Source organism: Callorhinchus milii, unplaced genomic scaffold (assembly GCF_018977255.1).
Source record: "Callorhinchus milii isolate IMCB2004 unplaced genomic scaffold, IMCB_Cmil_1.0 Scaffold3, whole genome shotgun sequence".
NCBI classification, from domain to species: domain Eukaryota; kingdom Metazoa; phylum Chordata; class Chondrichthyes; order Chimaeriformes; family Callorhinchidae; genus Callorhinchus; species Callorhinchus milii.
Window position 1 is genome coordinate 55135309 of NW_024704744.1, and position 26419 is coordinate 55161727.

Genomic DNA, 26419 nt, shown 5'->3' on the forward strand with positions numbered 1-26419 from the left:
CAATACAGAAGGATATCTTTTTGTAAAAAGTATAACTTTACTTTTATTACTTCCTAAAAGTTAAAATCGCTGAAGATCTTTTTTTATTCACTAATTTTAACCTTTTTGTGGATAAGGTTGACACTATACAAACTATGAGGGGATCTGAACTCCACCAATCTGGCAAATATCTCACTATCTTAATTGCCTTATTTATTGCAATTAACCTGACCCTGAGTAAAGTGCCATTTATTCCACAATTTAAAATGACTCTTTACAAATGCTGTACCTTAAGTGCAATAAATAAGGCAATTAAGATAGTGAGATATTTGCCAGATTGGTGGAGTTCAAATCCCCTCATAGTCTGTATAGTGTTATGGTCAGCTGCATTGGAGCACTGTGTGCAAATCTGAGTGCCCACAACATAAGGAAATTGCTCAGGCCCTGGAGGTAAAGGAGAATATGGGAGAGACTTGCACTCCTCAATTTGTCTTCCATTAGATTGTGGTGTGACCCTTGGTGGTTGTTACGGACACCCTGTTATTTGTTAGACTTTGCCTTCTAAAATAACATTTGTTTTCTGTAGAAAGTCTGTGTATACGATTTTGTGTTGAAAATAAGCCTTGCTTTAAGTGCGATTATGGCCCATACACCAAAATGTAATTTTAAAAGCAATATCTCCTTGGCAACATGAAGTCTGCGACCTGGGTGAATATTGATACAAAAAGGTGGGGAAAGCGTCACATGGGTTCGGGGGTGCGGAGACCCAGTGAAATTTCGGGGAAAGTATCTGTGGATACAATGTAAAAAGGGGGTGGAGCTAAATGACAACAACACAACAACAACAACAACAAGATTGCATTTATAGAGCGCCTTTCACGTCGGGAGGACGTCCCAAGGCGCTGGACAGTTGGGTCGGGACCCAAGCATTGGGGGGTAATGGTCAGGGTGAGGGGAGGGAAGGGAGGGAGCGAGGAGTCGGTAGAGAGTCCAGAGGGGAGCTAAAGGCACTTCAGCTTTTAAATGACCTTAAACTGCTTTTAAATGACCTTAAAAGGAGAGGGCTTGTTAGACTCGGGATGGTACTTTGCCTTAGTGTTATCAAGGAGATATGTATGTGACTTGAAAGGAGTTCCTCCAGGTCGTGATTGCTTCATCTTTGTTTATAACTTTAGATAAAGCTGCCAGTGTTATAGTTAAGGTGTCAGGGATTCTCTATTTCTTAACGTTGCGACAGTTTATATACTATCGGATCGTGTTTGTGAGGCTTAGGGTTGTTAGGGCCAATAAAACACTGTTGTGTTTTCTTAAAAGTGCTTCTCGAGTCTCTGTTAAATTCAAGGAGGGATGGAGACACACACTCACAGGTTAAAGCATTGTCTGGTAATGCGAAGAACTCTAACTGAAGCATCCCGTTCTTGGGACAACCTGTCGTTGTGTTAATTCTCATATAGTGAAGTTTCACACAGAGAGGGCACTTGCATGTCACAGAGAAGGATCTACACAGAGGCCACCTAGTACACAGTGTAGTTACATATAGAGGTATACATTTAGGGGTGAGAACCATCACATGGTACCAGAGGAAACAATAAATGGTAAGATAGACACATTTAACATTGCAAACTGGTCTGCTATTTGGAATATTGTCAATGGTTGTTCTGCTAGCTTCAGACATGGAAACTTTCTTCCATCTCACTACAGAGTAAAGCTGTCTTCGCTGTCAATTCTGACATCATATACCTAACATCAGATCTCATAACAAGAATGATGCTGATCAGAGGATGTTGACTCATCTTTAGCTTCAAATGTATCCACAGCTTGCTCCACATTAGATATGTGCATTCCTACTCTCTCGCCCACTGCCTCTGCTCCATTATATCGTGGGATACAGTATATAGTTTGGGACATGCCATGTGCATGCTAGGATGATGGAAGGTTAAACTGGATGGACCTCGGACTTCTTTCGTCCAGCAATTCATACGTTCTTATGTCTCCACTATCTTCATCTCACCAGTGGACAAGCTTTCAGCCATTTTGCCCCTGTTCTCTGAAACTTGCTTCCACTTACAAAACTCACCCATATACCTCCCTCTTTGAATGCATCTTCAGCCACCTCACCTTTACCCCCTATCTTCCACCCAGCTCATTGTCCTACTTCATCTCTGTAAAGCACTTTTAGATGTTCTCCTACATGAAAGTTGCTAACATAAGTGTAAATTCTTGTTGGCAAGCATATTTATTCCACATTAAATATGACATCTTGTGTAACAGGAATGACAAGATATGACAATATGACAAGAATGAGGAAGAAGTTTTAAAAGCTCCTATTACTGTTTATACCAGTCCACTTGACCTGACAAAGTATCTTGATTACATAGTTTTGAAGAGGAAAAACAGAATTTGAAAGAACCACCATCCCTACCTGCTCTTCTATTCCAACACTCTTCAGGGCCTGTCGTCCTCGGTGGGACAAAGCAAGATTGATGCTTCTCCCTCTTGCGATTTTGGCTTTTCGGATATCTGTCCAAAATAAAAGCCAGTCAGCTAACTTATAGATGCACCTTATTTAAATACTTCATTCCCTGGGAATATTTTCTGTGTGGCTTGGCAATTAGTTATGGAAGGCGCACTAGTAGAGGGTTTGGATTACTTCCAAGAGATCTGCACCTAAAAACTTTTTTTGTTTCACTGTTTTGCCTACCAAGAAGTTCTTGCCAGTGAGGCTTCCATGAAAACCGAGGATGAAGTTGTGTCCCCGGTGGAAAACAGAATCAATGTAGTCAAAGCTTAGTGTAAATAAACTGAATTTAGCAACACTTGTGAAACCGGCAGTGAAATGCATTAGTTGCTCCTGAATTACAATCCAATCCACTGGCTCAGTTTTAATTACTGTGCACAAAGGCTATTTGAGTACAGTTAAGTGAATAAATAGTTTGGTCACTCAATCTCCGATTGTTTGTGGGACACTGCTGTATGCAATTGGCTACTGCATTTCGCCCACAAAATATACAGTCAATTCACTTTACAGTATATTCTGTGAAGCACTTTGAGACGTCTCAAAGATGTGATAAGGCACTATATCAAATGCAAGGATTATTATTTCTCCCAAACTGTCCAAATTTTACAGGATCCAGCAGTATATAGAAGTTTGCACTTTTTGAAAGGTTTTTCCCAAAGCTTGCTTCTGTTCACCCGAAACTTTAGAAAAGTCAGTTTACAATATTTTACAGCGTTGGAGTTATTCAGAATGACAATCACTGACATCATCCTTCATCTGCCAGAGGAACATGACTTTTCAATTTTTGATAAACTCAGTCAGTTTCTTGAGTGCCAGGATAAGAACATACAGCAAAAGATATGTACAACTGTTAACTAAAGCTAACCTGGAAGCTTTGCTTATAATTTCACAAGAAATCTATGAGCCTGCAGACTTTCCATTCAATGAACTGCTGAATTTTTGCAAGAAGTCATAAGTTTATAAAAAACTTTTTTTTACTATCCTGCAAGGAACATGTTATAAATCAAAAATGTGTTCTGGTTGTGCTGTTCTTGTTACTGTGCAAGATTTTGTGCAAAAATATGTTTTCTCAAATGTGGTTTGTGAAATGTACAGAAATAAATGAAAAGCTAATTTTATGCACATCTCAAATGCTTTTCATTTAATGTGCTGTTGAATGACCAGCAGCTGGGTAGAGACGGGGTTTTAGGGAGCAGGTGGTGGGCTTCATGTGGGTGATGGTGGTTGAGAGGGAGGAAGGAGAAATGGGGTAAAGAGTGTAGGGTTGCGGCAGGGGTAGGAGCTATGACGGAAGGAATGTATGATGTAGAAGGTATGGGGGGTAGGGTACATGGAAGAGGAAGGACGCAGCCTAGTGGATTTTTCTATCTTTGAGACGAATAAATCAAGGACCTCTTCACACTGGATGTGAGGATCAAGGGTGCTTGAGGGGATACATGGAGGAGTTGATGACTGGTGGAGAATAGATTTTTGAGTTTTTTTTGCCTCCAGAATGATCTCCAGAAATTAATGTACAACTATTGATGTTTATAAGGGATTAAGTAAATGAGCACTTCCTAGATTCTCAGCCTACCAGATTTCATAGTAACTTTGAAAAAAATGTTCACCTGAAAATAATAGAGAATAAGTAAGAAAGACCCACCATCTCGTGCTTCATAAACATCCACTTGAAAACCTCTCTTAGAGAAGAAACATGCATTTAAAGCACCAACCTGGCAGAAACAAGTAATACAAATTATTTAATTGCAAAGAGAAATACAAAGTACTTCACATGGGGACACAAAATCCAAGAAGGGACATTTTATTTAAATGGTAGGAAACTAAACTGTATGGAAAATGAAAAGGACCTAGGGATCCTGTTTGAAGTTATCCCAACAGTGCTCAGTAGCAATGAGTAAGGTAAACCAGATGCTAGGCTGTATTAAAAGGACAATATTGAGCTGAAATGGTGGGATAATTGTACCACTTTCTAAATCACTGGTACGACAGTACTTGGAATACTGTGTGGAGTTCTGATCACCACAATATAAAAACAATATTGCAGCAATTGAGAGGATACAGAGGAGGGCAATAAAAATGATTGAGAGGATGGAGCGAATGGACTACGAGGAGCGATTAGATAAACTGGGCATGTTCACACTGGAAGAGAAGGTTGAGGGGCAATATGATTGTGGTCTTCAAGACTCTGAAGGAATTAGATAATGTAGACCATGTTAAGCTGCTTTATCTTGCACTGAACCAGGCCTGTGATTGAAGGGGGTAAATTCAGAACAAATCTGCAGAAACGGCTTCAGTGAGTGAGTATTAAACTTATGAAACGGGATCCCTAGGGAGACAGTGGAATCAGAAAATGTCATTTGTTTCAAGAACAAATTAGATAGACTTCTGGTAGAAAATAATATCTCAGGATGAAGTATATAATTTGGGACAAGACATGCTAAGTGACTGCCAGGATAGTGGAAGGCGAATTAGATGGACATTGGTCTTCTTTCGTCTAGCAAATTCTTATTTTCTTATGTTCTGATACTTTCCGGAATTAGGTAACAGGATGTGACCCTCCAATCTGTCTTTGGGATATCCATGTGTAGGTGGAATGCACGGAAATCTCAGCTTTGTTTGTATACTCTTAAGCATGGTGATGGGTTTCCGCATGTTTCAGATACCTGGCTGAACCCCCAAAAAAGGAATCGTGATGAATGTATGGGACAGGTTGTGGCTCTGTATGAGATCGCAGAACATTGTAAAGCTAGGGGAAACCCACTTACTTATGTACATCGATAATCCACATGGCTTTCAACCTAGTGCCTCATGAAGCCCTCATGATGAATCTGGAAGCCATAGGAATACATGACCAAATCTTTTTTTAATCCGGAATGTGAATTCCAGCTCCACGATCTGTGTAAGAGTCGAGAGTGGACTCACTGAGCCCAACCCTCTGGAAAGGGAAGTGAGGCAAGGCTAGGCTGCCAATTGTTACCCACCCTTATCAAAAAGGGTGGGTGACAATGGTCAATGTTGGACATGTTGGCATCGAGGGGGAAGGACTTGTGTATCTGTTCCAGGCCCCTCTGACGGGATTGTTTCGTTTCTGGTTGAGGATGATATTTGTGCTGCTGGCAGACTCATGTTGGGAACCTTTGAGCTACATCTGTGCATCTCACCTACACACGGAAATTCCAGAGATGTTTATTGGAATGGAATACATGAAAATTTTCTCCATGTAGGGACCCATCCTACTTAACTATTTTTGGAAAGTATTAGGCGCGAAAGCAAGAAGCAAGACTGGAAGGATTTGAGCCTTATAATAATAATAATACTTGCATTTGATATAGCACTTTTCACGTCTTCTCGATGTCTCAAATTTATGGGCCACTAGCATCAATATTGGGGAATGAGGGAGCTCTTCAATCGGGATGGGCTCCACTTAAACTGGGCTGGGACCAATGTCCTGGCAGCACGAATAACTGGGGAGGTAGATAGAGCTTTAAACTAATAAAGTGGGGAGGGAGGTTTACAGTTAAATGTAAGCTCACAAAGCAAATAAGAGAAGTCAAGGCTGCAGAGCAGATTAGCGATTTGAAAGATGAAGAATAGCGTGTGACAAATAGAGACAACGAGTTTAACAAAGAAAATAGGGATTAATGAGAAGGGGAAATTGTAAAAAGTTAAAATTAAAGGCGCTATACATGAATGCATAATAATAATAATAATAATAATCCTTGCATTTGATATAGCGCTTTTCACGTCGGGAGGACGTTCCAAAGCGCTTCACAGAATTTACTGTAAAGTGAGTTGACTGTATATTTGTGGGCGAACGCGGCAGCCAATTGCGCACAGCACTGTCCCACAAACAGTCGTAGATTGAAAATGACCAATTTATTATTGTTTTCGGTTTTGGAGGGATTATTAATAGGCGTGTGGAGTAAGGAAACTTGCCCAAGGTTTCGCCCTGCCTGGAATTGAACTCAGGTCTCTCGCTTGCAAAGCGAGTGCTCTAACCACTGAGCTACAGGACTCCACAAATGCACGAATGCATGAAGCATTCCTAACCAAATAGATGAATTAATGGCACAAATAGAGATAAATGGGTATGATCCGGTAGCCATTACTGAGACGTGGTTACAGGGAGACCAAGGTTGGGAGCTAAACATTCCATATACTTGATGTGTAGGAAAGATAGGCAATATGGAAAACGAGGGGCTATGGGGATAGTCCTGTTAATAAAGGATGAGATAAAAACAGTGGAGAGGAAGGATCTTAAGCCAGAAAAATCAGGATGTAGAATCAGTATGGGTGGAGCTAAGAAACAACAAGGGGCAAAAAACACTAGTGGGAGTAGTTTATAGACCCCGAACAGCAGTTACAGTATTGGGCAGAGTATTAATCAGGAAATTAGAGGAGCATGTAACAAGGGTAATATAAAAATAATGGGTGATTTTAATCTTCATATAGACTAGGAAAACCAAATTGGCAAGAGTAAATCAGAGGATGAGTTTATGGAATGCATTAGAGATAGTTTCTAGAGCAGTATGCTGAGGAACCAACCAGGGAACAGCGATCCTAGATCTTATATTGTGCAATGAAGCAGGACTAATCAGTAATCTGGAAGTTAAGGATCCTTTAGGGCAGAGTGACCATAATATGATGGAATTTAATAGTGAGTTTGAGAGTGATGTAGTTAAGTCCGAAACAAGGGTCTAAAACTTAAATAAAGCCAACTTTGCAGGTAAAAGGGATGATTTGGCTAAAATAGACTGGGATAGTATATTAAAAGATATGATGGTAGACAAGCAATGGCAAACGTTCAAAAATATATTAGATAATTCCCAGCGAACGCATATTCCCTTGAGAAATAAAAATTCTACGGGAAAGTGGTTCAAACATGCCTAACTAGAAAAGTTAAGGAAAGTATAAACTTAAAAGAAGAGGCCTATAATATTGCCAAAAAGAGCTAAACACCTGAGGATTGGGAGGCCTTTAGAGGTCAACAAAGGATAACCAAGAAACTGATTAGGAGAGAGAAAATGGAATCTGAGAGTAAACTAGCGAGAGATATAAAGACAGATTGTAAGAGCTTTTACAAGTATATAAAGAGGAAGAGATTAACAAAAGTAAATGTGGTTCCCTTACAGGCAAAGACAGGAAAAAATTATAATGGGGAATAAAGAAATGGCAGAGTCACTAAACAAATACTTTGCTTCTGTCTTCACGTTGGAAGATATTAAAAACTTACCAAAAATAGTGGGGAACCAAGAGACTAATGTTAGTGAGGAACTTAAAGAAATTAATATCAGTAAAGTAATAGTACTAGAGAAATTGATGGGACTAAAAACTAATAAATTCTCTGAACCTAATGGCCCGCATCCTAGGGTTTTAAAAGAGGTGACTGAAGAGATAGTGAATGCATTGTTTTTGATCTTCCAAAATTCTCTGGATTCTCAAACGGTTCCCATTGATTGAAAGGAGGCAAATGTAATGCCGATATTTAAGAAGGGTGGAGAGAAACCTATAAGATTCTTAAGGGTCTTGATAGGGTAGATATTGTGAGACTGTTTCCCCTGGATGTAGAATCTAAAACTAGGGTCACAATCTCAGGATTAAAAATCAGCCCTTTAGAACTGAGTTGAGAAAACATTTCTTCACTCAGAGGGTAGTGAATTTATGGAATGCTCACCCCAGAAGGCTGTGGATGCTCAATCATTGAACATATTCAAGGCTGAGATCGATAGATTTTTAAAAACTAAAGGGATTAAGGGATATGGGGATAGGGCAGGTAAATGAAATTAGGTTAGAAGATCAGCCATGATCTTATTAAATGGCGGGGCAGACTCGATGGGCCGAATAGCCTACTCCTGCTCCTATTTGTTATGCTCTTATTTTCTTAAAGGAGTTTCAGCTCTGGATCATGAACTCACATGGGCTATTCTGTCATTTCATTACATAACTGGGGACAGGGAGCTTGCTTTGTTGGAGATGCTAAACCAAGCTCCTATTTGCCTGTTCAGATGGAAGTTAAAGATTACGTGGTACTATTCAAAAAGAGAAGGGAATTTCTCCCAAAGTACTGGCCAACAATCCTTGCAAATCTTGCTCATTTATTCATGGATCTGCTTGTTGGACAAGACTTGCAAATTCACAGTCACTTCATTATGTAGTATATCTTATGAAGTGCTTTGAGATGTCCTCCTGATATGAAAGGTGTTACATCAAATGCAAGGAATAGTATTATTATTATAAATAAAGCCAGAAAATTAATGTTCTTAATGGTGTTAATTGTATTAAAATTAATGTTTTGTTGCACATTGTGATTGATAATATTTTTCTTTTATCAGAGAGTCATTGATGCGGGATTATTTCCTACTGCCAGCCCAGGCAATGGTCTCAGTAAAATGCGGCTCTTACCACATCGGCTCCACATGTTTGCTCATGGGAGACGCAGCTCATGCAATTGTTCCATTTTATGGCCAAGGCATGAATGCAGTAAGCACTGAGGTATTTTGCAGTGCTTTTCAAGAGCAGGGTCTCTGGTTTACATGTCGTGCGTTTTGAAAATCAAACATTCTTTTAAAGCTACATAATTTCTAGTTTTCCTATCATTTTATTTTATTAATATTGTGTCCAAAGTGCACCAGTGTTGAGGAATGGAACCAAATTCCATGGNTTTTTTTCCTGGTGTCAGTGTCAAGCACTCAGTGGACCGTTATGGCCAGCTGCAAAGCAAAGCTCTTTATCTAGTTCCACTAGGATCCATTAAGCCCACAATCAGAAAAATCTTCCATACTTAACCAATGTGACATTTTCGTCTTCTGCATCTATCACTGCTTTTGTCTCTCTGAATGAGACTGTTAATTTAATATCTGCTTGTACGCCATGTGCTCTAAATTAGGAAAAGATTGCTCCACAAATTGAAGTAGAATCCTTATAGCTGGCAGAAAAGTTGTTCATCAGAACACTGCTGTTACAGTTATAGTCCAGGCACTCCAATGCAGCATTAGGGAAAGATTGCATTGTAGGAGATGTTGTCCCATAATTCTGGGTTCACAAGGATCCCATGACATTACTGTTGCATCCCAGCCAACAATCTTGCTGATTAATTGACCATTTCACCTCAAAGCTGTTTGTGGGGCATTGCTGAAGTTGTCTTGTTTGTCTACAGAAACTGTCACGACACTTGGCAGTAATTACCTATGAAGTGCTTGGAGATGTTTCGGCAAGATAACATGCTATAAAATGCTTAAGTTCTCAATTTGTTATATTTGCAGTGCCAATGTTAGCTGATTTGATGTTGGATAGTAGTATTTCACACTTCTGAATAAATGTGTATGAACTTCTGTTACCTGTCTATCTAATTTAGATTGATTTGCTTCTTTCAAAAGCAACTTAGATAAAAAAATGGATGGACCTTGGTCTTTTTTCATCTAGCAATTCTTACATTCTTATGCTCTCTGCCATGATGTAAATTGTTAAGATTTGGGTTGGAGATGAATTTCAAAAGCATAAAACTGGATACTCAACCTCAAAGAGACAAAATGGGCTTTGTTCTTGGAAGGCTCAGAGAAGCTGGACTTTGGTCTTCTTTCGTCTACCAAGGTGAACAAGGTGGAATTCAGACTATTCTACATTAGAAATCGTTTTTTCAATTGCCCAGCTCTAACAGAAGGGTACAGTGGCCTTGGGTCAGTGGAACAGTGCGTTTTTTTTTGTGTAATGGATAAGTTACAACAATAGTAACAAACAATTTTTCCTCTGTCCCACTAGGGTTTTGAAGATTGCCTTGTCTTTGATGAATTACTGGATCAGTTCCACAATGATTTCTGTGAGTTTAAAAATCTTGTGGACTTATTGTTGAGATCAAAACATTACCATAGTTACAGGATAACATGGGTTCAAGGATAGCCATATGACTGGCCTGATTGTCAACATTCAAGCAGCAAATCATTCCACATTGAAGACATTTCAAGCTAAGTGTAGCAGGTAGAACCATTGGAAGAAAACAATTTTTTGTAGACTATGTTTGGTGGACAATAGATGTGAATGACCCTAATTGTGGAGTCCTGCAGCTCAGTGTTAGAGCCCTCACCTCACAAGCGAGAGACCTGGGTTTGATTCCTGGCAGGGCAGAATGTTGGGCAAGTTTCCTTACTCCACAGGCCTCTGTTTACCTAGTCTTTTGACTCCTAGTGTTCGAGTCAAAGACCAGACAATAAAGTTTTGTGGCTAACTCAGTTTATTCAAATACTCAATATTCAAATATAAGCACAGCAAGAATACGTAAAACATATATTACACGGTTGTGGAGCAGTCAGCATGCTTTGGCCCTACGCCTCTGCATGCCTGGGTTCCATGCCAAATCTGCCGCTTTATGTCAACAACCTTTCAACTTTATACCTTTTTGTTCATCCAATCAATTATCAGGCACATAGGCCTTTCACAACTGCGCAGAGTCAAGCACGCTGTTACTTCTGTTTATCTCAAGAACCGGACGTTTTGACTACAAAACAGCTTGTGTCCTCCCAAGGCCAATGGTTGTCTTACTTCAACATTTCATGTTGACTATTCTTAATCAGACAAAAGCAACTTATGTTATTAACAGGTGTTGAGTGATGCTTTGAGTACAATTGCAGCAATATGGAATTAGACTTGTCAGTCTGATCTTGACTCAAACTAAGGACTAAAAGAATATGTCTGTGTCCTAATACACTGCGCTTCCTGGTCCTAGTACAATCCAAATCAGTATTTGTCTTTCTAGCAATTTTAACTCTGATCCTAACAAGATCAACTTGGGTTTCAGTTCTTCACTGAATGCAGTTACGTTATCCCAATTCCCTGTTCTTCACCAAACTCTTGTATATCATCTGTCTTGAAATATTTATCCGATTCAATTTGAAGTTACATTGAAAGGAATATCTTTCTCTCATCTTTCAATCTTGTCTAAAATTGCAGCAATATTCTTTTAAAACATGTAAATGTTTTATTAACCAAGTTCATTTTGGCGAGTGGGGGGATGGGACAAGTGGCAAAAAAGCCTCATCCCCACAGAGCTATGAGCAAGTTTAAAAAAAAGGTATATGGTTTTCCATTACAGCCAAATGCCTTCCTGAGTTTTCCAGACTGCGTGTGCCTGATGATCATGCCATTTCAGATCTGGCCATGTACAACTATGTGGAGGCAAGTAGCAAATGCTTCCAAAGACTTCTTGTTAAGTAAATGAACTTACTTTGTTTTTGTTAACCAGTCATTGCATACGGGAGGGCGAAGAGAATAGATTGAGCATGGGGAGGCTTGTGTGGGGGATTTAAGATGGTGAAGGCTTGGGTGGTGTATAAATACCTACATTGAACTAGTTGGTTCAGTTCTGTGGATGCTATGCAATTCTAGGTAAATCTATGTTAACCACCAGAAGCATATTTGTTTGGGCAGCTGGAAGTTTATCTTGATACATGTGGAATCACATGACCGTGCTAAAGAGTATCCAGATCAAACTGAGCATTACACCTACATATGGAAATTCCAGAGATATTTATTGGAATGGAATGCGCACTCTCCCTGAAAGGGCTCATGCTGCTTACCCCTGACCCAACTGTCCAGCGCCTTGGGACGTCCTCCCGACGTGAAAGGCACTCTATAAATTAAATCTTGTTGTTGTTGTTGTTACCTAATTCTGGAGATCATTTGGTTCAGGTTTTCAAGAGCGAAGGCTTGGAGACCCCAGAGTGTTCGTCTAACCAGCTAAAACCGCACAGCTTGCCAATGAAAACACTGCCTGGCAAGCCTTCCTACTGCTTTTCCAGCTAGGCCCACCCTCCTGTTAGTGGTTGGCTTGCAGGGTTAATGGAAGCTGAGTGGGAAGAATCTGTGACAGTAACTATATCTACCTTGAGGGCGTTGCACTATCTAGTTTGTGTAATTCTGGCAGGACTTGTAGCAGATGAATGCAATGTTAATGTTCACAAAAACCTTTATACATACAGTATATATCAAAAACAAATGCAAATTTAAGGAATTAGACCTTCTGACCTCCATGCTTATAAATCGCTAAGTTATTATGTTTTTGCATTGTTTTGTTCTGCAAAATTGCAATCATAAAATATTGATTTCTGAATAGGTATTTCTCTTTCCAGATGCGTATGCATGTGAACTCAAAGTGGTTTATGTTCCGTGAATACTTGGACAACTTCCTCCATTTCATGATGCCAAGGACCATTGTGCCCTTGTACACAATGGTGAGATCATATCACGACACAGTCACAGCGCAATCCACTTGATGCCCAACTGCATCATGTGGAAACTGATCAAGTTGAACACTGACATGAGCTTCTAGATTTAATCCTTCACATTATCTTTTGTTTTAACTGCAGGTTACTTTTACTCAAATACGTTACCATGAAGTGATAAAGCGATCGAAATGGCAAACTAAGGTACAGTTAACATTTTAACCTTTATAAAAAGTGTTTTAAGCTACAGTGTACTGAGGACGTGCGGACTGTATGGGGACAAGACTGCTAAATGGGATTCAAAGATCTACCATTATCTAACAAACTGGCAGAATGGAATTGCTGGGCTGAATGGCCTCCTCCTGTTCCAATTAATCATTCCTTTGACTCCACGTTCTGAACACGAATTACTGTCATAAATAGCACTAGAGGCAGTAATGCTGGGCCTAAGACAAATCATATAACTGTTTAATTTAAGATGTGAGGTTTTTAAAAGAGGTGGCTGCAGAGGTAGTGGATGCATTGTTTTTGATCATCCAAAGTTTCCTGGGTTCTGGAACGGTTCCCGTTGATTGGAAGGTCACAAAGGTAACGCTGCTATTTAAGAAGAGTGGGGAGAAATAATGGGGAACTATAGACCAATTAGCCTGATATCGGTGGTATGGAAAATTCTAGAGTTTATAATTAGGGACGTTGTCGTGGGGTACTTAGAAAGGCATAATATGATTAGGCAGAGTCAACACGGTTTTATGAAAGTTAAATCGTGTTTAACAAATCTTTTAGAGTTTTTTGAAGATGCAGCTAGCAGGTTACTCAGGGGGGAAACCAGTGGATATAGTGTATTAGAATTTTCAGAAGGCATTCGACAAGGTGCCACATAAAAGGTTGTTACATAAGATTAGGGCTCGTGGAATTAGGCAAAACTAGTGAAGTGACACAATGATCAGTGCTTGGGCCTCAACTGTTTACAGTCTACGTCAATGACTTAGATGAGGAAAGCTTAATGTACCTAAATTCGCGGATGATACAAAGCTAGGTGGGAAAGTAAGTTGTGAGGAGGCCCCAAGGAGGATGCAAAGGGATATATACAGGTTAAGTGATTGGACAAGAAGGTGGCAGATGGAGTATAATGTGGGGAAGTGTGAATTTATTCACCTATGTAGAAAAAATACAAAAGCAGATTATTTTCTAGAGGGAGAGAGACTAGATAGTATTAAGAGGAATTTAGGTGTCCTTGTACACCATCACAGAAAGTTAGTGTGCAGGTGCAGCAAGCAATTAGAAAGACTAATAGCATGTTAATGTTTATCGCAAAGGGGTTAGAGTACAAGAGTAGGGAAGTCTTGCTGCAATTGTATAGGGCCTTGGTGAGACCGCACCTGGAATATTGTGTGCAGTTTTGGTCTCCTTATCTAAGAAAGGATATACTCGCTTTAGAGTGGGTGCAATGTAGGTTTACTAGGTTGGTTCCTGGGATGAGGGGCTTGACCTATGAGGAGAGGTTGAGAAAACTAGGTCTATATTCTCTGGAATATAGAAGAATTAGAGGTGATCTTATAGCAGCCTATAAGATTCTTAAGGGTCTTGACAGGGTAGATATTGTGAGACTATTTCCCCTGGTTGTAGAATCTAAAACTATGGGTCATAGTCTCAGGATTAAAGGTCAGCCTTTTAGAACTGAGTTGAGAAAACATTTCTTCACTCAGAGGGTAGTGAATTTATGGAATTCTCTACCCCAGAAGGCTGTGGATGCTCAATCATTGAACATATTCAAGGCTGAGATTGATAGATTTTAAAAACTAAATGGATGTGGGGATAGGGCAGCTAAATGGAATAGGTTACAAGATCAGCCATGATCTTATTAAATGGCGGGGCAGACCCGAGGAGCCGAATGGCCTACTCCTGCTCTTATTTCTACTGTTCTTACAAGGCTTATGCAAGTTTTATTGTATTATCATATGTGAAAGGCGCTATATAAGGTGCTATTCCAATGCAAGTTGTTGTTGTTGTGATTATTAAAATGCTCCTTTGCCTTGCAGGTAATCAATGCAGGGTTATGTGTGTTGGGAGCAGCAGCAACAGCCACTGGGATATATGTACTGCACAAGTTCAGCAATGTGAATATCCATATGGAAAGGATCAGGAATTTGATTTTCATCTTTAAGTAACTGGGAGTAATTGAAAGTGATTGGGATCCTTGTAGTTAATATTGGAACACCCTGATTGTGATTCTATGTTAATATAAGCTGCCCACTTAGAGCTACTCACTGTCTGTAAGGGCTTTTATGTTGAATAACCATGGGGTTTTGTCCACTGGCAGTGCTGAGCTCATTAATTTTTTTTGGACTTTGCCAGCTTTATAATTAGCCATTTTATGAATTTGTGAAGTAAACCNTTTTTTTGCAAACTAGACGTTGGAGCAAACTTACTGAGAAACCTATTTACATACAATACCCACCAGACTTCATTGTGGGATATGAAAATTGAACCAAAATAAATATTAACCACAGACGAGAATGATTATCTCCCTCCACCCTATTCCTGGACAAATGCTCATCGATACCTCCATAGATAGAAAGGAGTGAATAAAGCTCAGACTGGGAGAACTCCTTCCTCCCTCTCCCACCTCCCTCACAATATGCATCTACACATCTCTCTTTTGCTGGCTTCACAAGGCAGAAAACTAGAGTATATTACGACAAAACAGGAAACAAAATAATTTTTTGGGGGGAGGGGGGCAGAGAGTATTTCCAAAAAAATTCTTCCTTGATTTCCGAGGGCACCAGTGGCTGTTTTCTATTGAGTGTGGCTGGGCTTTGAGTGAGGTGGTTGCAAGGTCTTTTGGTGTCATTTATTTTATAGTTCAGTCACCTTGATCAAATTTGTGCTCATTGATCAGCTTTTACTGAATGTGTAACTGAGGGATTAAGGATTATCAGGGTAAATATCGTGAGACTGTTTCTCCTGGTTGGAGAATCTATAACTAGGGGTCATAGTCTCAGGATTAAATTAGCCCTTCAGAACTGAGTTGAAAAAACATTTCCTACAGTTGAATGTGAACAAGAGGAGAGGACACGGGCTGCAGAGTTCTGGATTATATGCAGCCTGTGAAGGGAGGAATTGGGAAGGCTGACAATCAGGGAGTTTTCATAGTTGAGCCTGGAGGTGATGAAGGCATGAACAAGAATTTCAGCGACCTGAGGTAGTGGCAGAGTCGGGCAACGTTACGAAGTTGAGGGAAAGCAGAGAGGGTCATGGCTTGAGTGTGGGGGAGAAAAGACAGTTGAGGGTCGAACAAGACACCTAGGTTCCTGACTGGCTTGGTGAGTTGTAGTGTGCAAATAGTAACAAATGATAAGAATAAGAGGAATAGCAATCACAATAAAGGGAATAGTAATAATAACAAAAGTAATAACAATAACAGGAATATCAATAACAATAATGGGAATAGTAATAATAATAGTAATAATAAACAGGAACAGCAATAAATGCAAGCATAGTAATAACAACAGTAATTACAATGACAGGAACACCAATAAAGCAGATATCAGCACCAACTAGCATCCTGTAGATTATTTGTTTATGAACATTCTTAAAGAACATTCATTTGCAACATCTTTTGGAAAATACTTAAGTAATACATTTTTTTCACCATGCGCTAAATGTTGCTCAGACATGATTTTGACTATTTATGCATAAAAACGGTGTGTACTTTTTTAAAAAAATGAATCATTTGGGGATCAAAAAGGCATTTTGCTTCACCTCCGCCCCAAAGAAGGAATCCTAAATGTTTAACCTTTTGCAAGTCAATGATAAGAGCAGGTGATCGGGAAACAAAGCGAATGGCAAAGGGCTTGTCACTAAACCTGGCGACTTTCATAATGTGGACCGACTTTGGGAGTGAGTTCCACTATATAAGTACACTTGATAAAGCTGCCACACACAGCAACAACCTTTATACCGGATTTTTAAATTGGCACAACTTCCCAAATTCACTCCTGCGCAAAACAATTATTGTAAATATCTTGGAAAGTCCGATTCTCACCAAGCCACCGCCAATTATCACCACTTTCTTCAGCTTCTCATCATCTGAAACAACAGGGCTGCAAAACGGTTGCATCTTGCAGATTTGTTAACCTGGCAATTGGGTTTACAATTCACTGGTTGCTCAGCTCCAACTCTGACTTAAATGAGACTCATCAGTTTGGGAAGGAGGGACTTAATTTGGGTATGACCTCAGAAAGGGAAGGCACTATGTGAAACTGCTTCTGTGCCATTACCTAAATTACTCTTTATCAAGTAATCTATTTGGGTAAACTAATAAAATAATAATCCTTGCATTTGATATAGTGCCTTATCACATCTTTGAGACGTCTTTTTGTAAAAAACAGTGATCCTCTCATGTTACTTCCGCTCATGGGCTTAATGTTATCTTTAAGATACGGGATTCATTGGCTCAAGGGGCAACAGAAAAGACAGTAGGGTCTGATGTGGGACCCATTTAGAGTAAAACTGGACATTTTGGGAAGATAAATTCTTCCCAGTATTCTTACCCCATACAATAATAATAATCCTTGCATTTGATATTGCACCTTATCAAGTCTTCAAGACGTCTTAACAACAAGATTACCTTAAAGCGCTTCACAGAATATACCGTGAATTGGCTGTATATTTTGTGGGAAAAACACAAAACATCTATTTTTTCAGAATGAAAACAAACTAGTGAATTGTTTTTCACTCCACCAATGGGAAAAATACATTCAGTCAGAAGTCAGATTAAACTATAGTAGGTGTTTATCTGCGTGAGAACAGTAGTTGAGGTTGTAGGACTGTTAGCTTGTTCGTCAGACATCAAGGCCTGGGTGAACGCAAACTTCCTGCAGCTGAATATTGCAAAACAGAAGCCATAATTCTTGGCTCCCATCTACATCTTCTCTACTCAGGAAAAACTGATATTTTGATTACGCAAAAATTCCAAGTTGCTTCCTGAGGCCGATTAATACAGTACATTACGTGTATCTAAAGAAAATCTGCTAAAATCGTATTGTCTGGAAACATGCCAATTTTATATCACAAGTTTGTTTGTAGAGACAGGTTCACCTCTAGCGGCAACAGTAATGAAAAGTTGACAAAGTTCTACATAATGTCCATAAACTTTTCTCAAGGTCAGTACTCCTGTTGCCTCTATACTGAGTGGTCTCCATCTGTAGAATGAAAACGACGGCTCTGATTAAAGCCTTCTTAGATGCAATATTCACTGAGGTGCAACATTTATCTGTTGTTGTGTACCAATATAATTGCTCTGTTTCCTTATAGCTTGTTCTGGGATTCAGCCTGCCTGAAAATTACTCCATACCACGATATTTGCCCTTTTAAACTCTGTCCATTTTTATGTGTGACAGAACGACTTCTCTCTGATTGCATCTCATGTTAAACATCATGCAACTACTTGTGCACACGAGCCAGTGAACTGCTATCTATGTCAATAACAGTGGAATTTGCCTTGTTTTTAAGCTGACTTGTGGTTAAATTTTGAACTGAGTTTATTTAATGTTTAACAAGGCAGCAATACTGGCTAAATATTAGGAAAAAATATAAAAAGGACAATTACTGTCAAAGAATGAAATTATTATCCATTCGGTAATTAACAACAATGTCAAAATTACATTTGTATAGCGCCTTTCACATCGGGAGGACATCCCAAGGTGCTGGGCAGACAGAGTTACAGACCCGATCAGGGGGTCGGGGTGGGGGAGGTTCGAGGGCGTGGGGGAAGCAAGGAGATCGAAAGTACGGTCAAAGAGGAGGATTGAGACAGGTCTTGAAAGTGGCGAGGGAGGGGGCGAGACAGGGGGACTGCGGGATGGAGTTCCAGAGGGTGGGGGCAGAGTGGCGGAAGGCCCGGCCGCCAGTAATGGGGCAAGCAAGGCAGGGGACGTGAAGCAGGCCAGAGCCCGCTGAGCGGAGCGAGCGAACAGGGTGGTAGGGGGTTAGGAGATCATGGAGGTAAGGGGTAGCAAGACCGTGGAGGGCTTCGAAGGTGAGGACCAGGATCTTGAACTGTATCCTCTGTGTGATGGGAAGCCAGTGGTGTCGGGCGAGGATGGGGGTGATAGGGTCGTGGAGTCTGGTGCGGGAGAGGACACGGGCTGCAGAGTTCTGCATGATCTGCAGCCTGTGGAGGGAGGAGTTGGGGAGGCCGACAAGCAATGAGTTTGCATAGTCGAGCCTGATGTAATGAAGGCATGTTTGAGGATTTTGGCCACCAACTTACTGGTCACCCAGCTTCCCCTCCTCTGTTCACTACTGGCTGACGTCACCAACCAGTCCCTCTCCTCTGGATCAGTCCCTGCCTCCCTCAAAACTGCTGTCATCACCCCCTCCTGAAAAAACCCTCCCTAGATCCCTCAAACCCCAGCCACTACAACCCCATTTCTAACCTGCCCTTCCTCTCAAAAGTAGAACGCGTTGTTGCCAATCAACTCCACGCACACCTCTCCTCCCACTCCCTCTTTGAACCCCTCCATTCCGGTTTCTGCCCTGCCCACAATACAGAGACTGCGCTTGTGAAAGTCACAAACGACATCCTCTCTATCTGTGACAAGGGCTCCCTCTGCCTCCTTGTCCTTCTGGACCTTTCCGCGGCATTCGACACAGTCGATCACGCCATCCTCCTCCACTGCCTTTCCTCCGTCATCCACCTCAGTGGGACCGCACTCACCTGGTTCGAGTCCTACCTCACAAACCGCCAGCAGTACATCTGCACAAACGGCTTCTCCTCCCGCTCTCACCTGGTTACCTCCAGAGTACCCCAAGGATCCATCCTTGGCCCCCTCCTCTTTCTGATCTACATGCTCCCTCTTGGGGATGTCATTCTCAGACATGGGGTACATTTCCACATGAATGCAGATGACACCCAACTCTATTTTTCCACCTCTCTTTGTGGCCCCCAGTCCCCTGATGTTCTGTCAGCCTGCCTGTCAGATCTCAGGGGCTGGATGAGCACAAATCTCACGGCTCTCATCTCCTCCACCTACCAGTCCTCCCCCTAAAACTCTCCGTACCCGTACGCAACCTAGGCGTCAGGTTCGACCCCCAATTATCCTTCCTCCCCCACATCCGGTCCCTCACCAGCACCGCCTTCTTCCACCTCCGACGCATTGCCCATCTCCGCCAAGACCTCCCCCCAAAAGCCACTGAAACCCTGGTCCATGCCTTTGTCACCTCTCAGCTGGACTACTCCAACGCCCTCCTCGCTGGTCTCCCATCCACTACCATCCATAAAATCCAGATCATTCAAAACACTGCCGCCCGCATTCTCACCCGCACGAAACTCGGTTCCCCAAACACACCAGTCCTCCAACTGCCTGGCTGCCTATTCAAGTCCTCACTCCTCTACACCCCCTACCTCTCTGACCTCCTCTCTCCTCAAAACAGTTCCCGTTGCCTTCGTTCCTCTGGGTCTGGCCTCCTCCCTCGTTCCCCGAGTCCTCCGCTCCGCCCTTGGCGGCCGTGCCTTCAGCCACTATGCCCCAAGGCTCTGGAACTGCCTTCCTCACTCCCTTCATCTCGCTCCCTCCCTTCCCATTTTCAGGTCTCTGCTGAAGACCTTTCTTTTCGACCGCGTCTTTGGTCCCTTCCTCCCCCTCGCTCGGTCCCAGGATCCATGATTGTAAAGCGCTTTGAGACGCTGTCCGGCGTGGAGGGCACTATATAAATCCAAGTTGTTGTTTGGCAGCCTGTGGTGTGAGACAGTGACGAAGCTGGGTGAGGTTCCGGAGGTGGGGGAAGGCAGAGCGGTTCATGGTGCAGATGTGGGGTACAAAGGATAGTTGAAGGTCAAACAAGACCCCAAGGTTCCGGACTGGCTTAGTAAGGTGGAGTGTGTAACCATGGACGGTGATGCTGTCAGCGCCTGAGGTGAGGAGGCGCTGACGGAGTCAATCAGGAGAGCCTCGGTCTTGTTGACGTTCAACTGGAGAAAGTTAGCTCTCATCCAGGACTTGATGTGGAAATGCAGTGCAGGCGCTGTGAGAGGTACGATCTGAACCAATCAAGGACAGCGCCGTAGAGGTTGAGGTGAGAGGAGAAGTGGTGGATGAGGATAGAGTGGTCGATGGTGTTGAAGGCAGCAGAGAGGTCAAGGAGGATGAGGAGGCAGAGGGAGCCCTGGTCGCAGATGGACAGAATGTCATTTGTCACTTTGACCAGGGCGGTTTCTTGCTGTGGGCGGCACGGAAACCCGGTTGGAGGGGTTCGAGAAGGGAGTGGCGGGAGAGGAAGGAGCGAAGCTGAGGAACAACAACACGCTCCAGGGCCTTGGAGAGGAAGGGGAGGTTGGAGATGGGGGGGTAGTTAGGGAGTAGAGAAGGGTCCAGGGAGGGTTTTTAAGGTTAGGAGTGTTGACAGCGGTTTATAATGGGGTGGGAACAGTGCCAGAGAACAGGGAGAGGCTTACGATGTCAGTGAGTCGTCTAACAAACAGCTGAAACACATGGCTTTAAGTGCCTTGTGACGTCTTCCAACATAAAAGGCAATTTAACGTTGATCAACAGAGGTGATGATGGACACAACATCTATTACCATCTTCACTTACTACCGCCCTAACGATTGCAAGTATTACGTGGAGTGAAACCCCTTCCAGTTGCTGACGCGCTTTGATTGTGATGCTCAGCTCCCCCTGGCGGCCCGGCCCGGCCCGGCCTCCTCCCCTCCCCTGGCACCCTCCCCTCTGGTGCCCTCCCCTGGCGCCCTCCCCTCTGGTGCCCCTCCCCTGGTGCCCTCTCCTCCCCTCCCCTCTGGTGCCCCTCCCCTGGTGCCCTCCCCTCCCATCTGGTGCCCTCCCCTCCCCTGGCGCCCCTCCCCTGGCGCCCTCCCCTGGCGCCCTCCCCTGGCGCCCCTCCCATGGTGCCCCTCCCCTCCCATCTGGTGCCCTCCCCTCCCCTGGCGCCCTCCCCTGGCGCCCTCCCCTCTGGTGCCCCTCCCATGGCGTCCTCCCCTCTGGTGCTCATCCCCTGGTGCCCTCCCCTCTGGTGCCCCTCCTCTGGTTCCCCTCCCCTCTGGTGCCCCTCCCTGGTGCCCTCCCCTCTAGTGCCCTCCCCTAGTGCCCTCCCCTCTGGTGCTCCTCCCCTGGCGCCCTCCCCTCTTGTGCCCCTCCCCTGGTGCCCTCCCCTCTGGTGCTCATCCCCTGGCACCCCTCCCCTCCCCTCTGGTGCCCTCCCCTGGTGCCCTCCCTCTGGTGCCCCTCCTCTGGTTCCCCTCCCCTCTGGTGCCCCTCCCCTGGTGCCCTCCCCTGGCGCCCTCCCCTCCCCTGGCGCCCTCCCCTCCCCTGGCGCCCCTCCCTGGTGCCCTCTCCTCCCTCCCTCTGGCGCCCCCCCTGGTGCCCTCCCCTCTGGTGCCCTCCCCTCTGGTGCCCTCCCTCTGGTGCCCTCCCCTCTGGTGCCGCTCCCGTGGCGCCCCGCCCCTCCGCTGGTGCCCCGCCCCGGCCTGTCAGTGCCCCGCCCCGGCCTGTCAGTGCCCTCCCTCCGCTGGTGCCCCGCCCCGGCCTGTCAGTGCCCCGCCCCGGCCTGTCAGTGCCCCGCCCCGGCCTGTCAGTGCCCCGCCCCGGCCTGTCAGTGCCCCGCCCCGGCCTGTCAGTGCCCCGCCCCGGCCTGTCAGTGGCAGCCTCCCCTCTCCACCATGTTCCGCCTGATCCCGAGCCTGCAGCGGGGTTGCCGGGGGCTGAGGGCGGTGCGGGCCTGGCAGCTGCTGAGCGGGAAGGCCCGGGCGGCGGGGACAGGGACAGGCGGGAGAATGGTGAGTGAGTGCAAGTCAAACCCGAGGGGGTGGGGGGACCACAGCAGAGCCGCGGCCTCGGCCTCGGCCCCGGGGCACAGCAGCGGCTGCAGCGGCCCTTCACACCCCAGTGAGGAGCCGCCCCACCCCCCGGGATCCGAGCACCACACCGTCAGCAAAAGGTCACCTTCCCTCCACAGCACAGCCACAGCCAACACAGCACAGCACAGCACAGCCAACACAGCACAGCACAGCCACAGCACAGCCACAGCCAACACAGCACAGCACAGCACAGCCACAGCACAGCACAGCCACAGCCAACACAGCACAGCCACAGCCAACACAGCACAGCCACAGCCACAGCACAGCACAGCACAGCCACAGCCACAGCACAGCCACAGCACAGCCACAGCACAGCACAGCCAACACAGCACAGCACAGCCAACACAGCACAGCACACACAGCACAGCCACAGCACAGCCACAGCACAGCACAGGGCCACACAGCACAGCACAGGGCAACACAGCACAGCACAGCACAGCACAGCCACAGCCAACACAGCACAGCCACAGCCACAGCCAACACAGCACAGCCACAGCACAGCCAACACAGCACAGCCACAGCACAGCCACAGCCAACACAGCACAGCCACAGCCAACACAGCACAGCACAGCACAGCCAACACAGCACAGCACAGCCACAGCCAACACAGCACAGCACAGCCACAGCCAACACAGCACAGCCACAGCACAGCCACAGCCAACACAGCACAGCCACAGCCAACACAGCACAGCACAGCCACAGCCAACACAGCACAGTACAGCCACAGCACAGCCAACACAGCACAGCAACAGCACAGCACAGCCAACACAGCACAGCACAGCCACAGCCAACAAGCACAGCACACACAGCACAGCCAACACAGCACAGCCACAGCCACAGCACAGCACCAACACAGCACAGCACCCACACAGCACAGCACCACACAGCACAGCCACAGCCAACACAGCACAGCACAGCCAACACAGCACAGCACAGCCACAGCCAACACAGCACAGCCACAGCACAGCCACAGCCAACACAGCACAGCCACAGCCAACACAGCACAGCACAGCACAGCCAACACAGCACAGCACAGCACAGCCAACACAGCACAGCACAGCACAGCCAACACAGCACAGCCACAGCACAGCCACAGCCAACACAGCACAGCCACAGCCAACACAGCACAGCACAGCACAGCCAACACAGCACCAACAACACAGCAACAGCCAACACAGCACCAACAGCACAGCCACAGCCAACACAGCACAGCACAGCCAACACAGCACAGCACAGCCACAGCCAACACAGCACAGCCACAGCCAACACAGCACAGCACAGCCAACACAGCACAGCACAGCCAACACAGCACAGCACAGCCACAGCCAACACAGCACAGCACAGCAAACACAGCACAGCACAGCCACAGCCAACACAGCACAGTACAGCCACAGCACAGCCAACACAGCACAGCACAGCCACAGCCAACACAGCACAGCACAGCCAACACAGCACAGCCACAGCCACAGCCAACACAGCACAGCACAGCCAACACAGCACAGCACAGCCAACACAGCACAGCACAGCCACACAGCAAGCACAGCCACAGCCAACACAGCACAGCCACAGCCACACAGCACAGCACAGCACAAGCACAGCACAGCCACAGCCAACACAGCACAGCACAGCCACAGCCAACACAGCACAGCCAACACAGCACAGCACAGCACAGCCAACACAGCACAGCCACAGCCAACACAGCACAGCACAGCCAACACAGCACAGCCACAGCACAGCACAGCACAGCCACAGCACAGCCACAGCCACAGCCAACACAGCACAGCCAACACAGCCACAGCCACAGCCAACACAGCACAGCCACAGCACAGCCACAGCCACAGCACAGCACAGCCAACACAACACAGCCACAGCACAGCCAACACAGCACAGCACAGCCACAGCCACAGCCAACACAGCCACAGCACAGCACAGCCACAGCCACAGCCAACACAGCACAGCACAGCCACAGCCACAGCCAACACAGCACAGCACAGCCAACACAGCACAGCACAGCACAGCCACAGCCCAACACAGCACAGCCACAGCCAACACACAGCACAGCACAGCCAACACAAACGCCACAGCACAGCCAACACAGCACAGCACAGCCACAACACAGCACAGCACAGCAGAACCCAACACAGCCCAGCACAGCCAACACAGCCAAGTACAGCACAGCCACAGCACAGCCAACACAGCACAGCACAGCCACAGCACAGCCACAGCCAACACAGCACAGCACAGCACAGCCACAGCACAGCACAGCCACAGCACAGCACAGCACAGCCACAGCACAGCACAGCACAGCACAGCACAGCACAGCCACAGCACAGCACAGCCAACACAGCACAGCACAGCCAACACAGCACAGCACAGCCAACACAGCACAGCCACAGCCAACACAGCACAGCCACAGCCAACACAGCCACAGCCACACAGCCAACAGCACAGCACAGCACAGCCAACACAGCACAGCACAGCACAGCCAACACAGCACAGCCAACACAGCACAGCCAACACAGCACAGCCACAGCACAGCCAACACAGCACAGCCAACACAGCCACAGCACAGCCACAGCACAGCCAACACAGCACAGCACAGCCAACACAGCACAGCAACAGCACAGCAACAGCACAGCTACAACCACAGCACAGCCACAGCACAGCCACAGCACAGCCACAGCACAGCACAGCCAACACAGCACAGCACAGCCAACACAGCACAGCACAGCCAACACAGCACAGCACAGCCACAGCACAGCCACAGCACAGCCACAGCACAGCACAGCACAGCCACAGCCAACACAGCACAGTACAACCACAGCACAGCCAACACAGCACAGCCACAGCCAACACAGCACAGCACAGCCAACACAGCACAGCACAGCAACACAGCACAGCCACAGCACAGCCAACACAGCACAGCCACAGCCAACACAGCACAGCCACAGCCAACACAGCACAGCCACAGCCAACACAGCACAGCCACAGCCAACAGCACAGCACAGCCAACACAGCCACAGCCAACACAGCACCAACAACACAGCCACAGCCAACACAGCACAGCACAGCCAACACAGCCACAGCACAGCCACAGCCAACACAGCACAGCACAGCCACAGCCAACACAGCACAGCACAGCCACAGCACAGCACAGCACAGCCAACACAGCACAGCACAGCACAGCCACAGCACAGCACAACACACAGCAACAAGCACAGCCAACACAGCACAGCACAGCCAACACAGCACAGCACAGCCAACACAGCCACAGCACAGCCACAGCCAACACAGCACAGCACAGCCACAGCCAACACAGCACAGCACAGCCAACACAGCACAGCCACAGCCAACACAGCACAGCACAGCCACAGCCAACACAGCACAGCACAGCCAACACAGCACAGCACAGCAACAGCCAGCATAGCACAGCACAGCACAGTCACAGCCAACACAGCACAGCACAGCCACAGCCAACACAGCACAGCACAGCCACAGCCAACACAGCACAGCACAGCCAACACAGCACAGCCAACACAGCACAGCACAGCCAACACAGCACAGCACAGCCAACACAGCACAGCACAGCACAGCCACAGCACAGCACAGCCAACACAGCACAGCCACAGCACAGCCAACACAGCACAGCCACAGCACAGCCACAGCACAGCCACAGCACAGCACAGCCACAGCACAGCCAACACAGCACAGCCACAGCACAGCCACAGCACAGCCACAGCACAGCACAGCCACAGCCAACACAGCACAGTACAGCCACAGCACAGCCAACACAGCACAGCACAGCCACAGCCAACACAGCACAGCACAGCGA

The 26419-nt window shown here is 45.9% G+C and overlaps 3 protein-coding genes across 5 annotated transcripts in view; 2 read left to right on the forward strand and 1 right to left on the reverse strand.

The window, feature by feature from the left end:
• The window catches only part of LOC103171596 (kynurenine 3-monooxygenase), a 46582-nt gene that overhangs the window by 18664 nt on the left and 1499 nt on the right, over nucleotides 1–26419 (reverse strand). Inside the window, exons 1-3 of one of the 2 annotated variants that reach the window (XM_042333448.1) lie at nucleotides 16757–17311; nucleotides 4140–4209; nucleotides 2402–2499 (exon numbers count right to left, since the gene is read on the reverse strand). In XM_042333448.1, the coding sequence (XP_042189382.1) occupies nucleotides 2402–2499; nucleotides 4140–4209; nucleotides 16757–16831 (243 nt within the window). In that variant the 5' untranslated portion in view covers nucleotides 16832–17311. Of the gene's footprint in view, nucleotides 1–2401; nucleotides 2500–4139; nucleotides 4210–16756; nucleotides 17312–26419 lie in introns of those variants that run through there. The other variant, XM_042333449.1, reaches the window with a different exon arrangement.
• LOC103172302 (kynurenine 3-monooxygenase-like) lies at nucleotides 8793–12847 on the forward strand. The gene is made up of 4 exons (XM_042333450.1): nucleotides 8793–8977; nucleotides 10256–10313; nucleotides 11583–11665; nucleotides 12619–12847. Exons 1-4 carry the CDS (start codon nucleotides 8840–8842, stop codon nucleotides 12760–12762), a joined length of 423 nt encoding a protein of 140 aa, XP_042189384.1. The 5' UTR covers nucleotides 8793–8839; the 3' UTR covers nucleotides 12763–12847.
• The window catches only part of fh (fumarate hydratase), a 29241-nt gene continuing 18595 nt past the window's right edge, over nucleotides 15774–26419 (forward strand). The window contains 1 exon segment of one of the 2 annotated variants that reach the window (NM_001292724.1): nucleotides 15774–15913. Coding sequence is in view for 1 of the 2 variants with exons in the window: in XM_042332659.1 (XP_042188593.1) it covers nucleotides 22390–22506 (117 nt within the window). In the remaining variant the exon portion in view is untranslated. 2 annotated transcript variants of the gene reach the window in all.